This window comes from Danio rerio, chromosome 2 (assembly GCF_049306965.1).
Source record: "Danio rerio strain Tuebingen ecotype United States chromosome 2, GRCz12tu, whole genome shotgun sequence".
Classification (NCBI taxonomy): domain Eukaryota; kingdom Metazoa; phylum Chordata; class Actinopteri; order Cypriniformes; family Danionidae; genus Danio; species Danio rerio.
In genome coordinates this window covers 9,199,382-9,216,654 of record NC_133177.1, presented here as the reverse complement: position 1 = coordinate 9,216,654, position 17,273 = coordinate 9,199,382, and the positions used below count along the sequence as shown (strand labels likewise).

The following is a 17,273-nucleotide window of genomic DNA, read 5'->3' as shown; positions in this document are numbered from 1 at the left end:
TGTTTATGTAAAAAATATATTTGTAAATGATTTTGCTTTTAATGAGAAAAGTGCACCACTTTGCCATGTTTTTAAAATTCTAAAATCTTTCAAATTAAGCAAATTGGCAACATATGTACATACAGTGCATCTGGAATAGCACTTCACTTTTTCCACATTTTTTTATGAGATACCCTTATTCCAAAATTGATTGAAATAATTTATTTCCTCAAAATTTTACAAGCAATACCCCATAATGACAATGTGATTTTTTTTTTTAATTGTTGCAAATTAATTAAAAATACAAACCTGAACAATCACATGTTCAGAAGTATTCACAGCCTTTGCTCAATACTTTGTTGGTGCACCTTTGGCAGCAATTAAAGCCTCAAGTTTTTTTGAATATGATGCCCCAAGCTCTGCACACCTGTCTTTGGGAATCTTTGCAGTACCTCTCAAACTCAATCAGGTTGGATGGCAAGTGACGGTGTACACCCATTTTCAGATCTCTCCAGAGATGTTGATTTAGGTCTGGGCTCTGGCTGGGCTACTCAATGACATTTACCGGGTGGTTGTTAAGCCACTCCATTAATATTTTGATGGTGTGTTTTGGGTCTTTGTCCTGCTGGAAGATGAACATTCATCTTTCATCTTTCCCTCTATCCTGACTAGTCTTCCAGTTCCTGCTGCTGAAAAACATTTCCACAGCATGATGCTGCCACCACCATGCTTCACTGTAGGGATGGCATTAGCCTGGTGATGAGCGGTGCCTGGTTTTCTCCAAATGTAATGCCTGGCATTCACTTCAAATAGTTGAATTTTAGTCTCATCAAACCAGAGAATTTTGTTTCGTATGGTCTGAGAGTCCTTCAGATGCCTTTTGGCAAATTCCAGGCAGACAGTGGCTTCCGTCAGGCCACTCTACCATACAGGCCTGATTGATGAATTGCTGCACAGATGGTTGTCCTTCTGTAAGTTTTTCCTCTCTCCACAGAAGAATGCTGGAGCTCAGACAGATTGACCATTGGGTTATTAATCACCTCCCTGACTAAGGTGCTTCTCCCCAGATGAATCAGCTTAGATAGCCGGCCAGCTCTAAGAAAAGTCCTGGTGGTTCCAAACATCTTCCACTTATGGATGATGGAGGCCACTTTGCTCATTGGAACTTTCAAAGCAGTAGAATTTTTTCTGTAAGCTTCCTCAGCCTTGTGCCTCGAGACAATCCTGTCTCGAAGGTTTACAGACAATTCCTTTGTCTTCATGCTTGGTTTGTGCTTTGGCATGCACTGTCAGCCCTGGGACCTTATATAGATAGGTGTATGCCTTTTTAAATCATGTCCAATCAACTGAATTTACCACAGCTGAACTCCAATTAAGCGGCTGAAACATCTCAAGAATGATCAGAAGAGAATAGAATGTACCTGAGCTCAATTTAGAGTTTCATGGCAAAGGCTGAGAATACTTCTGTACATATGATTTTTCAGGATTTATTTTTTTTAACATTGGCATTATGAGGTATTGTGTGTAGAGTTCTGAGACAATAGGGATGTAACGGTATCAGAATTTCACGGTACGGTAATACCTCGGTATGAATGTCACGGTACGGTGTTTATTGAATCATTTACAGGAAAAAACAAAACTTGTGAAAATACTCCAAAAAAGTGCCAAAAGTGTCAATGACATACAAATTAGCCATCTATCTGTAAGCTTTGAAACAGGAACTTCAATTTTAATAACAAAAAAATATTAAACCATGTAAAAAAATTAAGTTTCAATTTAATAGTGTTGAAAACTCATCACATTCAACATTTAATCACTCACTCACTTAGATAGAGATGGCTTTAAAGGAAAATTATCATATAAATATAATCTGGTAAAAGCTGGTATCTCTGGGTATTTACAATGTCCCCTGCAACAGAAAAAAACCCTCTTATTTGGGACTGAGGTTTCTGGGACAAGAGAGATATGACTTGGCCCAGGTTGACAGCAGTGGGTATTGTGCATTGTCTTTCCCCCACTTGAGAGGACAAACCATGAGTGAGATAGAGATCTCATGTCTGCATCAATCTGAACAGTGTGCTTTGTTTCTGCAGTCCCCATGACTGATTATTAGTCGTATTCCCTAACTTGCAGGCACGTGCACACACAGTGCTCAACCTGCGACGTGCCCCCGCGACACGACATACCCTCCGTCCCCGCTTTACAGTACGCGCGCAACACAGCTGATAAGAACTCGCGCGACAACACCGCTATTCAGTACGCGCGCGACAACACAGCTGATAAGAACTCGCGCAACAACACCACTATTCAGTACGCGCGCGGCGACAACACCCGCTTTAGGGTTTTCCAGCTCTTTTTGATCCCCGCTTCTAGCAGCACACTCCATTTACGCATTACTGGATCTGTAGCGACAACAGACCGCAAGGGATGATGGCCAAGCCTGGGCTGATGGGAATTGTAGTTTCCGGTACCTCCCGTTCGCTTCATTCGCCTGAGCAAATTTTCTCAGAAGAACTATAGTTTTACCGAGTCATGCGACTACGGTAATATCGAAAAAAATTAATATTGCGGTATGACGGTATTTACAATACCGTTACATCCCTATGAGACAATAAATGTATTTAATCAATTTTGGAATAAGACTGTAACATAAAAAAAATTTGAAAAAGTGAAGCGCTATGAATACTTTCCGGATGCACTGTACGCCTGTCAACGTTATTTATGTTTCTGTTTCTGGCTCATGTCTGCACAGGCTCATATCATCACCATCTAATACAGAATAATTCATTCATTCATTCATTTTCTTTTTCAGCCTAGTCCCTTTATTAATCAGGGGTCACCACAGCGGAATGGACAACCAGCTTATTCACCATTTTGTTATTAAACAGCGGATGCCCTTCCAGCCACAACCCACACTCTCTCATTCTCACAAATGCACTACCTGCCAATTTAGTTTATTCAATTCATTTATACTGCATGTCTTTTGACTGTGGGGGAAACTGGAGCACCCGAAGGAAACCACGTCATCACGTGGAGAACATGCAAACTCGACACAGGAATGCCAACTTACCCAGCTGCGGCTAGAACCAGCAACTTTCTTGCTGGGAGTACACAGTGCTACCATGTTGGCACTGTTAGTTGGTTGGTTGGTTGGTTGCTTGGTTGGCTGGCTGACAAACTGGTTGGTTGATTGATGATTGAGTGCCATTGCTCTCATGGCAGTGACATTTCTTAAAATACTTTTTCTTATTTGTACTTTCTAGTTTTTTACTTATTTATCTGTTACTCACCCCCCCCCCCCCTTTCTCTCATCTGTTATTTGTTCGAAATATAATCTTCAATTAATGTATTTCACATCATTCTAAGGGCAACAGGAGGCATATTTAATAATTAATTTACAGTTTTCCTGTACTTAACAGTTAACTTTATGAAAGTAAGAGCTTTTCATGTGTATCTCTGTGTCAGGCTGATGAAGAGGTGGCTGAATATGCAGAGGCGATTGGAGAAAGTGAGTGCAGTCTTTTCAATGTATCTTCTTGCACTGTATTTGTGTGTGGGTTTATTTTTTTCTTATGTTTTTTTTTATGGAGGAGTTTTTTATCTCTGTAAAGTGGCATTAATCTTAAAGGAACACTTCAATTTTCATTTACTGTCAGCCTTAGTACACGATGAAACTACAGAAGAGTCAATCTTTAAATAGGAAAATTACCAAAAAAAAGATTTAGATGCTAATGGTCTAATCCAATTCAATGATTTATGCTAAGCTAAGCTAAGCTAAAAGTGCTCCTGCCAGACCTGGAGATTGGTTGAATCTCTTAAAAAATGGTAAAACTCTACTGTTTAGCTTTAGGGCACTAGCCTATTTCCCAAAAAAGTGTGTTGTTCCTTTAAATAATGCTGTAATCAAAATAGGACAATATACTCAAATGATGTTGCACTAAGCAATATTTGAAAAATGCTTTGACCGTAGTGTCCCAAACACACTTGCAGCCAATCATCAGTAACTATGTCAAAAATGGGTGAATTCCTGTTCAATTATAGTTTTGTCTGGTTTGGTGATTTCAAATATAAACATTGTTTATTCATTCAAAAATTGCTTGGTGCACTTTTAATAAAGATATTCTGTGGTTCCAAAATAGTTACATTTTGCCAAACGTGTAAATGAATCTTAAAATGTAATATTTTAGTATTTGGTGGGGCAAATTAAAGTGAAAAATGTATGCTGTGGTACAAACAAAATGATTTGATTTCAGGAAAATTATAAATAATTTTTAACTTTAATAACTTTTAAGTTAATAACTTTTTTTCAAAATTATAAAGAATTTTAAAACTTATGCAGGGCCAAATAAATTCTGCCTTTCTGACTTTTTGTTGCTGTTTCTGTGCAGAATTTTGTTTTTAAAAAAAAGAAAAAAAAACTCATATTAATAAGTCAATAAATATATAAACAAATAAATACAAAATTAATAAAAAATCATCAAATGATTTGGATGGTATAGGAGCAAATTCATTCAAATTAAACGAATTGTTATTTGGGTTTACAATGCAAATCTAATTAGAACCACTTTTTTTGTAAACAAAGCAGGTCTTTCATTCAATACATCCACTAAAAGACAGACAATATTAGTTGAGAAATTGTATTGTACATACATCATCCAAATATGTAAATATATTCCATAATAGAAGTGAAATTAATACAAAAGTGGCATAAATATATTGGTCACACTTTACAATAAGGTTCATTAGTTAATGTTAATTAATGCATTTACTAACATGAACAAACAATGAACAATACATTTACTACTGTATTTGTTCATGTCAGTTAACGTTAGTTAATGAAAATACAGTAGTTCATTGTTAGTTAACTCATGGTGCATTAACTAATGTTAACAAGCATGGACTTGGATGTTAATAATGCATTAGTAAATGTTCAATTATGATTAATAAATGCTGTACATGTGTTGTTCAAAATTAGTTCATGTTAGTAAATCCATTAACTAATGAACCTTATTGTAAAGTGTTACCAATATATTTAAACAATTTTACATAAGTGATTCATTCCGCTGTGGCGACCATTGATAAATCAGGGACTAAGCTCAAGGATGATGAATGAATGGATATTTACATAAGTAATTAAATTGCTCAGATATTTGTGGAAATGTATTAATATTTTTGTGGTGTAGATTCTTTGTGGGCCTACTAATTGGTAACCATTTATTTAAAGTGTTTTGTTTTGACTGCATGACATGACAAAGCTGTACAATATATCAGAATAAAATATATATTTACTTGTTTTGTTCCCAAAAAAAACACACCAGGTTTTCCAATGGAGACCAAGAAGTCAAAGGTCATCTTTGTGATCGGTATGTTAATAAAATATATTATTTATTTATTTTATATATTATTTTCATTACAGAAAAAGAAAGATTGAATGCAATGTATTACTTTGCCTGCATTTCCCCCTCCCAGAACAGTAAGTGAGGAAGCACAGTGTTGTGATGCAAAGCACATTCATCACAGCTTAGATCACACATAATAAAACCTACAAAGTATCTTTTGTGACAGATGCACACACAGCAGCTTGAACTGTGAAAATGGAAGCAGGTGAAATCTTCTGAAGTGTCCTATTAAGGTTCCTAATTGAAACTGTTGGCAGTCTTTATCTCAAAAAATGACTTATGCTCTGGATAGATGGAAAGCAGACGGTCAAGATGGTGTGAGTCTTGGCATGCTAGGGGATTTCCTCCCTTCATGTGCGTTCAAAAGCACTAGCCTACTGGGATGTAGTCAAGTGAACTGAAAGCCAAGCTTTGAGGGGAAAAAGAGACCTGAAGAAATCAATTTGGCTGCTGTTTGAAATTAACCTGGTGGATGCGATTAGAGTTCCTGTGTCCTGTGTTATGCCTGTAATGTTATTTTAGATGTACTTGTCGATAGTCAGATGGAAAAGACTGTTAAGATAAGACTGATCGAATGAGTGAATTACACTATACAGTGCACTTGACCACCCTAAATGACATATAGTTGAAGTCAAAATTATTTTCCCTCTTGTGAATTTTCTTTTTCAAATATTTCCCAAATGATGTTTAACTGAGCAAGGCATTTTTCACAGTATTTCCTATAATATTTTATTTTTCATCAGGAGAAAGTCTTATTTGTTTTATTTTGGCTTAAATTAAAACATTTTAAAAAATGTCAATCAATTTAAAGGGGTGGTCCACAACGATATATTTTAAACTTTAGTTGGTGTGTAATGTAGCTGTGTGAACATTAACAACATCTTTGAATGTAATATGCTCAAAGTTTAATGCAAAGGGAGACATTGACTTTTACAGAGTTAACTTAGCAAAGCTTACAGCGAATGTAGTTTGGGGACAACAAAAAAACTCCATCCGGGTTAGTGAGATCACAAACGCTTCAGGTTACACACATTCACCACGTGTGTACACCCAGTGCAGCAAAGAGGCATGGCCAGAGGTGCTGTAATGCTATAGCAGAGAAAGCTTAAATGCCGTCCAAACGCTGCTATTTCCGCTGAGCTTGCTCTGTTTCTGTATTTGGGCTTCCAAAGGACATGACACAAAGAGAGAAGTGCTTAATGTTTAATTTTAATTATGTTCTGGAGAACTATACAAAATATATAGCTCTAGCATTTGACAAAGGACAGCTCCCGCAATCTCTCCCAGTTCAGTGCTTGGTTCAGCTAATGCCGAGGTTAGACTGCATGATTTCATAAAGTAGTCGTGTCACAGATGTTTTCACACTGCATGACTACCTGGGCTAGTATTTTGTTGCTGTTTTGTTTACACTGCAAGATGGATAAGCGACAGGGGGTTTCACATTGCATGACTTTACAATAGGAAGAATCACCGACAATTTTGTCCTACATCTCACAGCCAAAAACATGCAGTATATCTTTTTATATTGACTACATAACGAGAAAGAAGCCTTTAATGGGGTAGAAAATGTACTTATTTGCTCACCTGGGTTTGAAGGGAATTAGCAATTTCTCCTCAACTTTCTTTATTAACTTTATTTATGAAACGTCAAACAGACACGGGTGCTCCTGTCAAACCTTCACTAGTTATTTGGACCCATTTCTTGGGTCCAAATAAACTGAAATTGATCGCTTTAAATTTCTTACCCGATGTTATTTTCAGTCAAAACTTATTTCACGCGGCATGATTTGAATCGCCAACAGCTCCAGATATTTAGCACGCCAAATATCTCACAGACATCGCTGCGACTCTCTCAGATCACGTCTTTGATAGTTCATACTGTGTGATTGTCACTCACGTGCACGAGCACCGATTTGCCTGTGATTTCAGGCATTTGTCAGCGATTTCTCAAAACCTGTCGGCGAGTCAAAATCGGGGCTAAAATCATGCAGTCTGAACTAGGCATCAAACTCCTCAAAGAAGGTGCAGCTCCAACTAAAATAGACGAAGCTGTGGATTGTCAGCCACAACCTGTAAGTATATAAATCTGTTAAAATTGATCTATTACATGCACAGTTACTAGCATTGACTGTATGTTGTAGCAAGGACATAACAAGATTGTAAACTATGGGAAATGCTGTTTGGCGCCATTAAGCTACAAAATCATATTTAACCGTCAAACCCCTGTAAACAGCCACAATCTTCACCAGCGCTGCAGTGCCTCTCTATGCGGCCGCTTTCTCTGCATTCTACATCTCAAATAACAAATCAGAAAAGATATGTGAACGTTTCATATTACTTACACATGCTTATAACCCGAATATATATGAAAGACACTTTTCAGATTTTATTTTAAAGAGCAAGCATGAGGTTCAGCTGTGTCCTCTTCATTTTCTGTCTTACTCTAACTACTGCGGCCTACATTGACTGACAGCATTTATACATCCGAGGCTCAGTGCGTGCTAGTAGAGGCGTGACTAGACATGATGCTTCCTGGTGACGTGGAGCCGGTCCGCGAATCACAGCACACTATGTTAGCTGACCAATCAGAGGCTCTTGAGGGTGGGCTTTCGGAAGAACTAGGAAATATGACAGTCGTTTTCATGTTAGCTGAGTATACAAATAACGTGATTTTCTACAAGTAAAGCATGAGCACAATTTGCTTTGTATCTTATAAACACAACTAAGCCTGGACCACCTCTTTAAAACATTTATTATTTAGGTTTTTAAAAATCATATGAACATTTTTATGTTTATGTATGTATTACAAACAACCGCTTATGCGAGGTGTTTCTAATGCAGCATCTATGGGACAGGACAGTCGATTTGAAGTTGTTCTCTCTTCTGGCTGCCGTCATCAGTCTTACACTATTGTTTTCCTTTTTTTAAAAGTCTTGACAACACCATCGTGGAGTTTTCCTTTTATTATTTTAGCAAATGAGGTTTTAAAAATGTAATGTCACGGTTGCAGGTTTGTGCGCTCTCCCGTAGTGTCTGTTTGATTATGTGGGTTTGTTTGGTTTTTGTTGTCCACGTGTATTTGTTTTGATCATGTGTTATGACGGCTCTCAACTAGCTTGATTAGTTCGCCAGCTGAGGCTCATATTCGTGCCTATATATGGGTGACGTTTTCTGTGTGTCCTTGTCAGTTTGTTACGTGTGCTTATGTGTGCTATCTGTCTGTGCTCAGGACCGTGAGGACTTTCTACTGTACCCTGTTCCCTGCCTGATACCTGCCCTGTTTCTCCTAGCCCTAGCACCGCACTCATTTTTTGGATTTGTTTTGACTGTGTCAATAAATTATTTTTGTTCACTCGCACTTGGATATATCAGAACATTTGTTTGACTGACAAAACGAACTGACATGGACAACAAAAACCAAACAAACCCACATGATTAAACAGACATTCCGGGAGAGCGCAAACCTGCAACCGTGACATTGAGAAACAGGGCAGGTATCAGGCAGGAAACATTTATTTGTTTCAATACGCTCTAAGTTTAATAAACTATGATGACTTCTGCTTCTGAGAAACCCAGAAATGTGAAAAGGTTTCATTGTGTGTGTTCATGATCACTGTGCAGTGTCAAATACCTGGATATCTTAATTTGTGTTCTGAAAATGAAAGGAGGTTTCAGGGGTTTGGCTGAACTAACTCTTTTAGTAATGTAGGCACACGCTATAAGAAGTAAAAATCGTTACTTACAAGTGTGATGAAACTTTGATACATGTAGTGAAGTTTATTTATAAACTGATTTCAAGAGGATCACATGCTTAGTTGCAAGAATCCCCCCTTCCACCCCTACTTCTACTCCATTCCTAGATGGGTGGCACAGTGGCCCAGTGGTTAGCACTGTTGCCTCACAGCAAGAACGTCACTGGTTCTAGTCCTTACCAAGCCAGCTGAAGTTTCTGTGCGGAGTTTACACATTCCCTTCGTCCTCACATGGGTTTCTCTCGGGTTATCCGATTTCCTCCAATCGTCAAAAAACATGCAACCTAAGTTAATTGACTAATCCAAATTGGCATCATAGACATGCTCCTAGTAAGTAGTTATCTCTTAAGAGCAATCACTATCTGTTCATTACAGCAGGGGAGTTCTCGAGATCTACCTGAGCTCAAACTTCCCTCTCACCTTGCAAACGGGAGGGAGCCCCGGGCTCGAGGAGCTTATGAGCTCAGAGCTCTCTCCTGGGACAGCAGGCACAAGCTTTATAAACAATCATCAGCTAAGTGTGAACTCTTGAATCATTAATGGTATCATCAGTAAAAGCAATATTGGTCTTGCAGTGATTTATAGATGAACAATCAAAAAAAAAGAAAAAACATTAACAGACAATCAGATATACAGGCAAATACACAAGACAAAGCCCACTTTGTTTTTTGTTTGATGCTTGGACTTTTCAGAAGCATTCTTACATGATTCCAAGACTCACCATCAGTATTTAGACTATTGACTGTTTGCTGTGTATAAGCATTTTGCCTTAGGGAAATCTGCCTGTAGACTTGTGCTGTAGATAAGGGCTGCCCTGAGCTGTGTACAGAATCTTAATGAAAGCCTGTGGGAGTTCAGCCAGAAGGTAGGGTCGGGGATAGACCAACACATGTGTGTAGTATTGGCTATATACAATACATGCTGATAATCCATCTCACATCTCCCAAGACACTCAATTACTGAAGAGTTGGCCCCTTATCCCAACAGTTAACAGCACTTTCTGTCATCCATTTAATTTACTGCTTTTTAAAATTCTATTCTTCGATTTTCTCATTGTGAATATAGGTGGGCCAGGATCAGGGAAAGCTCTCCAGTCAGAAAAGATAGAAGAGCGGTACAGTTTGAAGCGGCTGTGTCCCGGGGACATCCTGTGCAGTGAGCTGCAGTCTCACAGCGAGAGAGGACGCTTTCTCCGAGACCTTCTGGAAAGAGGAGAGCAGCTTCCCGAGGTGCACAATCTTGTTAAAATCCATTACTGGAAGAAATTACAATGACCGGCTTCTCCTTAACTGAATTGAATGCTTTTGCTGCAAACACACACTGTAGACACACGATTTCGTAACACGTCTGAGTGCTTTTAACCTTTGAAGGATGCTTTATTTAATAGCCTGGTCAGTAATAAATACTGGCTTTAGGGAAAAGAATGGGACAAGAAGTTTGGGAAGTCCCAGCTAACAACGAACGTTCTTGTAATTTTAGTTATATCAAAGTTGTTTGTAGAAAGTTTCCTTAAATGTTATCTGTAATTAATATATGTTCTAAAAAAATGTTATTAATGTGTTGTTGGGGGAATGTTTTAAAAACGTTTGCATTATAAACGTTACAATTAAATTATGAATGGAACACGCTGAAAACGGTTTAATTTTAGTCTTTAGACTAAAATTCAATTTTAATTTAGGTAATTTTTTAGACTTGAATCATTTTAGTTTTAGTTTATTTTTAGTCGACTAAATTTTATAAGATTTCAGATTACTAAAAATGCTCTAGATTTAATTGACTGAAATATATTTTGTTTAATTTAAATGTAATTTAATTAACATATTGTTAATTAAATTACACTCTAACCTAAAATAATTGTTAAAAGTATGGTTAAAGCAAACGGTAAAGCTGTGTTTACATTATTCTTGTGACATAAAAGTCTAATAAAAGCCAATTTACATGATTCAGCCAAAAACAGAAAACACTTTTCCTCATGAGCATTTAAGTGTACGATTAAAAACTTACCTAGCTGTTAAAATTTATGCTCAGAATCAATGCATTTTGAAAATGCTGTATCAATGTAAAATCGATTTCTCAAATTAATTGTTGTTGTTGTGTTCGATTTTTGTTTTTGGCCAGAGCTCTAATATTCATTCCTTCATTCATTTTCTTGTCGGCTTAGTCCCTTTATTAATCTGGGGTCGCCACAGAGGAATGAACCTCCAACTTATGCAGCACATTTTTACCCTTCCAGCCGCAACCCATCTCCGGGAAACTTCCACACACTCACATTCACACACTACGGAAAATTTAGCTTACCCAATTCACCTGTACCGCATGTCTTTGGACTGTGGGGGAAACCGGAGCACCTGGAGGAAACCCACGCAAACGCAGGGAGATAATGCAAACTCCACACAGAAACGCCAACTGAGCCGAGGATCAAACCAGCGACCTTCTTGCTGTGAGGCGACAGCATTACCTACTGCGCCACTGCGTCGCTGAGCTCTAATATATAATACAAAATTAGAGAACTTTACTATTAAAACATACTTCAAGTTACTTGATATATGATGCTGCTTCAAGGTAAAGTAGAGAGAAGATCTAAGACCAAAAAGTCCTACCGGTCTAAAACCAAAATCAGATCCTGGATTGTCACAGTCCTAAATAGATTATTTCCAACTCACATGCCTGCAGTTTTCAAATAGTTGTCAAATAATGTCTCTAGGAGTTATTGAAGGACAGATGCTAGGCACTGTTAGATATTTGGAGGGCTAAAGCAGGTCGCACACCAGAAGCTACGCTCGGCGGCGCGCCGCGCAGCGCCACGTATTTTAGAATTCTAATTATAGGTTTCTATCAGGATACACACACCGGCGCCGCAAGTCGGCGGCTGTCGGCGGCGCCCGGCGACGGCTCAGGACGCAGTTCATTTTTCAGCCGCGCCACAGAGCGCCATCTGATTAGTTTCATGTTAAATATCATTCGAATGTGCGCGTCTGGTGTGCGATACTTTAATCTGTCATGTACGCGCCGTGTCGCGGCGCCGAGCGGCGCTTCTGGTGTGCGACCTGCTTAAGAAGAAAAGTATGCTGTGGGAAACAAGCTGCAGTGGTGCAAAGTAACAAATTACTAGTTGCTTTCAGGAAATGTACTTCACTAATTTGTTAGAACTTTTTACATTTTTAAATCTGTCTTGGCATATTTACTATACTATTTTCCTTCAACCTTCAACCTATACTTTTACTCTACTTGCACTACATATTCATTGCCAAATGAATAGTTTCAAGCTTCTGAAGGTAATGCTATCAGTATACTGAAGCACGCCTCATACCTGTTTCGATTTAGCTTCAACACAAAAACTAGTGTTCAGATATGAGAAATCAATTGACCACTGGAACTTTCACAGAGTCCAGCTGCTGTGAAGCATGAAAGCGCAGGTACAGCAGTTCAATTTTGATTCAGCCCTAAGTGAAAAATCTTTCATGGAAACTAATACACAATTATACAGCATAATCCATCGTCAGGCATTTGTGAACACATTTAATTAGGCAATCGCTTCAATGTCCACACTTATTTAGTCATTAATAGCAGGTCAGATGAGCTCAGCTGTCTTGTTTAATCATTCAGAGCTCAGATTCTTTCTGTCGTGGGTTTTGTTTGCTGAGGTTTGGCACATGGCTCAGAGATATCCAGACTTAATCAAATGATTTATGTTACTGTGGTGTTGCCTAGCAACATGGCTGTCATTAGCATTTGCTGTGAACTACATTTAGTTGACATCAGACGCCACATTTCTTTATAATGTGTTTCCGTGTTTTTATGCGTCCAGCCATTCTCATTGACTTTGAATTCGAATGTAAAGTGTTTATGTGATTTTCTTGTCTGTGTGTATTTAAGGACACACTGCTGGATCTGTTGTGTGAGGCCATGGCATCTACTGTACGTCAGGGAAAGGGCTTCCTGGTAACAGGCTTCCCGAAGAATGAGAAGCAGGCGCAAGAATATGAAGCCAAGGTCAGTGCTTTTCCAGAAAAACAATGAATTCAACAACTTAAATGACCAATTACAAATTAATAATTCATTTTTATTTAACCAGGTAAAGAAAATACATTAAAATCGAGATATCAGGTCAATGATGACCTGGCCCAGAGGTCTGCAACACGTTACTGTATAAAAGAAAAAAGAAATTAAATAGAAATAATTTAATAATACAGTATTATAATACATAATATTGTATCAGTCGCTAGATTATTATAAATGCTTCTATAATGTACATTTCAACACTTTCAAAATGATATCACAATGGTAGTGTCCTGTATAGACATGTCCAATGCATAAAAACTGTAAAAAATGTGGATTTAGGATGTGACCCATAGGTTACCGAAGAACTCAAATATTACGCTTACTGGGGGTAACCAAAAAGGACAAAGAGGCGGAGCTTGAGCAGAGCTACAGATGCCTGCTTGCAATTTGCTTAGACAGGCTTTACTTTGAGAGAAACACTTATACATCATCACCTTCGACTCGTTTGTGTTCTGACCACTTGTGCTTGGTTGTGTACTATAGCAATCAAGTGTTTAGTCTTTTAAAAACACTGTTGTAATACATCGAGCCACTAAGCATTGCTCTTATGACGTTTTTCTACAAGAGGAAAACGCTAATAACTCCCAAATACATCAAATATAGTCTGTGTTAGCAAATGCTGGGCTATTTATAAAATCCAGGCATAAAACTGCATGACAACATTTCAGATGACTGTTCTAGACCCTACAGCTAATCAGTCTGTCAGATTCTGGAGTGCATAACAGGTCTAAAAAAAAATTATAAATTATAAACGATCTTAAATAAAACAAATACATATATAGAGATGCTATATAAGTATAAAAGAATTTCACTCACCTGGGAAATGGAGGCAACTTAAAAGGTTTGTGAGCACAATTAAGTGCATACAGCATGCCATATTATCTGATAATTGTGGAAAATAATTCCAACCGGCAATTGACTGTGTAAAGCCACATAAAACAAAACAAAAATACGATGAATATGCCGAGTTCAGCAGCTAATCAGCCGAAATCAGGTGAGGTGACGTCGACCAGCAAGACCTAGCTGTCACTCAAGTGGCCACACCCTTAATTATGCAGACTTAATATAACTCAATATAAATGAAATGGATGAGTTATAAAAAAAAATCACTCTCTCACAGTTGTCATGAAGGGTAAAGTTAGCTCTATACACCAAAATCCTTTTTTGTACCAGGCTGTAAACACTTTTTTTCTGCTGTAAAGTTGGCCATTTTAACAGTGGGCTCAATAGAAATTTGCTCTAATATGAAGCCAGGCCTAGTGGAATTTCGATGAATTGCAACTTCAGTTACTTCCATATTAGCTTCATGAGTGAGAGCGGGAGGTTGCAACTTGGTCCAATGGCATGGAAGAAACCTGTTTAAACACCAGCTTAAAGGGTTAATTCACCCAGAAATGAAAATTCGGTTATACATTATTCAACCTCATATCGTTTCAAACTCCTGAGACCTTCTTTCATCTTCAGAACACAAATTAAGATGTATTAGATGAAATCGGAGAGCTCCCTCATCCTTCATAAACTGCAGTGGTCTTAAAAAATAACTGTTTAGGAAAATACCAAAAATAACACACCATATGCCTTCAGTTGTTCAATTGGAATACTTTTATCGACACATAAAACAGAAAGTATGAATTTATTCAACAGTTTCTTCTCCTCAGTGACAGTATAGGATGTGCATCCATGGGAGAAATATGCTCTTTTTTTAATAAAAATAATAATAGTAATAATAATAATAAAGATGTGCATGGGCATCCAGGAACACATCAATGCACATGTGCGCAATATACTGACACTGAAGAGATAACACTGTCGAATAAAGTAATTATTTCTGTAATTTGTGCACCACAGTATTCTCATGGCTTGATAAAGTTAACACTGTCACCTCAAAGCAAGAAGGTCACTGGTTAGAGTCCCGGCTGGGCAAGGAGGCATTTCTTTGTGGAGTTTGCATGTTCTCCCCGTGTTTGTGTGGGCCTCCTCCAGGTGCTCCGGTTTCCCCCACAATACAAAGACATGCACTATTATTGGTGAATTGGATGAACTAAATTGGCCATAGTATGTGTGTGAAAGTAAGAGTGTATGGATGTTTCCCAGTACTGGGTTACAGCATAACATATACAAGAATAGTTGGTAGTTTATTCCGCTGTGGTGACCTGTGATGAATAATGGAGTAAGCCGAAGGAAAATTAATGAATGAAAGAACAACTGAAGACAAAAGGTCTGTTTTAACAATGCTTTTCGCTACCTTTCTGGACTTTGAACTAGTTGCTGGATTGTTGCTGTCTATGGAGTTCTCAGATTTCATCAAACATATCTCAATTTGTGTTCTGGATATCAACAAATGACTCAGGAGTTTGGAATAACATGAGGGTGAGTAAATATTGACAGAATTTTCATTCTTGTGTGAACTAATCTTTTTAATGTGTGCTCTATGGATGGGGATTAATTAATGTTTATATTTGGATCAAGTTAAATATGTTCATCATTAAATGATTGCCTTGTTACAAGGCTTGGATTGGATATTTTTATTTTTGTATACATACTACAAAAGTGATATGAACTACTTTTACTAATCAATATTTAAGGGATTTTTGGAGCTTTACATTGTCCCTATTTTTTTATTGTATGCAAAAAGCACCTGAAATAATCTGCTAAACATCTTATTTTGTGTTTAGTGGAAGATTTTCCACATAGACACCTATGATAAAAATCATCTTTTGGAAGTTGTTTGAACAGAACTTTATGTAGGTGTAGTGTGTCCACAGTCATGTTGGAGTGATTGAAACACAATAAGTCTCTTTTTTTAATTTTCTGATGTTAAAATAGGATCCAAATCCTTCTCATTTTGAGGCCCACTGCAACGTGATGTAGGAGTGCGGTTTCCCCACCCACCAAATTGATTGACAGCTGCCTATTAACATGTCTCTGTAATAACGCGTATAATCATATCAGCAAGGCAAGACATGCACTAAACAACTGGAATTAAAAGATCTGTTCAGCGCTCTGTGATCATCAATCATTATCAAATATGGTCAAGATTGAGTTTTACAAATTTAAAATGTTTTTAAAACAGTGCATGTTTGTAATAAATTACAGCGATTTACTTCAGCTTTACTTTATTACCACAGCCGCATGTCAGTACAATTATAAAAGAAGACGATTCAATCCTGGTTTGTGGACGTTAAATTAGGTTTAATTTGTACATTAACATAATAGATATCCATACAGCAATGGATATTATCGTGTATCTTGTCACATTTGCCGTGCAAATTTAAACGTGTGTGTGTGTGTGTGTGTGTGTGTGTGTGTGTGTGTGTTACTCATCATTGCAGAAAGGCTTGAATTAACTTCACAACAAATACATCAAATAATCATTGGGAATGTTCTTACTTAAGTATTTCTCACAAACATTACGTGAGATCTGCTTCCTTCATGTCTGTCACTGTGCTGTTTATCTGACGCAGCCAGTAAGGAGGACACTCTGGGGACACTCTGATTCTCATGTGGGAACAGTGGTCAGGTAGAACTAGCAATAAAGGCACAAGCAACAAAAACTACTTTGTGTTCAAAGCAGAAAATTCCAATGTTCTGAAAGCTATAATAAATAATCTGATGGGTGTTTTAACCTGGAACTTTACAGACACATTCTGGAGACATAAAAGACTTATCTTAAATCTAGTAGAAGAGGTAAAAAGTCAATGCCTGTTTAGTTTTTGAGTAAAAATTTGACAGTTATTGCTTCTTTTTTAACTCTTTCAATCACTGTAATTTGTGTCACAAGATCTGACAGATCTGCTTGTGTGTGTGTGTATGTGTGTGTGTGTGTTTCAGATGGGCCAGCCAGACATAGTTCTGCTACTTGAATGTTCTGCAGACATCATGAGTCGACGGCTACAGCAGAGGGCCACCTGCAGCCTGCACAGTAAAGAAGCCCGAGACAGAGATACTCGCCGTAGAGTAGACGGGTTCTGCAGCCTGATCAATCCTGTGGTCGCTCACTATCAACACAGAGAATTTTTCCATAAGGTTGGTGCATGTGTTAAAGCACAGCTACACTGAGGTTACAGCATAATACTCACAT

At 37.8% G+C, this 17,273-nt stretch overlaps 1 protein-coding gene across 1 annotated transcript in view; it reads left to right on the top strand.

Moving 5' to 3' along the window:
- The window catches only part of ak5 (adenylate kinase 5), a 213,479-nt gene that overhangs the window by 186,427 nt on the left and 9,779 nt on the right, over window positions 1-17,273 (top strand). Inside the window, exons 9-13 of the mRNA NM_001100084.1 lie at window positions 3,445-3,487; window positions 5,298-5,342; window positions 10,196-10,359; window positions 13,007-13,123; window positions 17,024-17,218. Coding sequence (NP_001093554.1) covers window positions 3,445-3,487; window positions 5,298-5,342; window positions 10,196-10,359; window positions 13,007-13,123; window positions 17,024-17,218 — 564 coding nt within the window. The remainder of the gene's footprint in view (window positions 1-3,444; window positions 3,488-5,297; window positions 5,343-10,195; window positions 10,360-13,006; window positions 13,124-17,023; window positions 17,219-17,273) is intronic.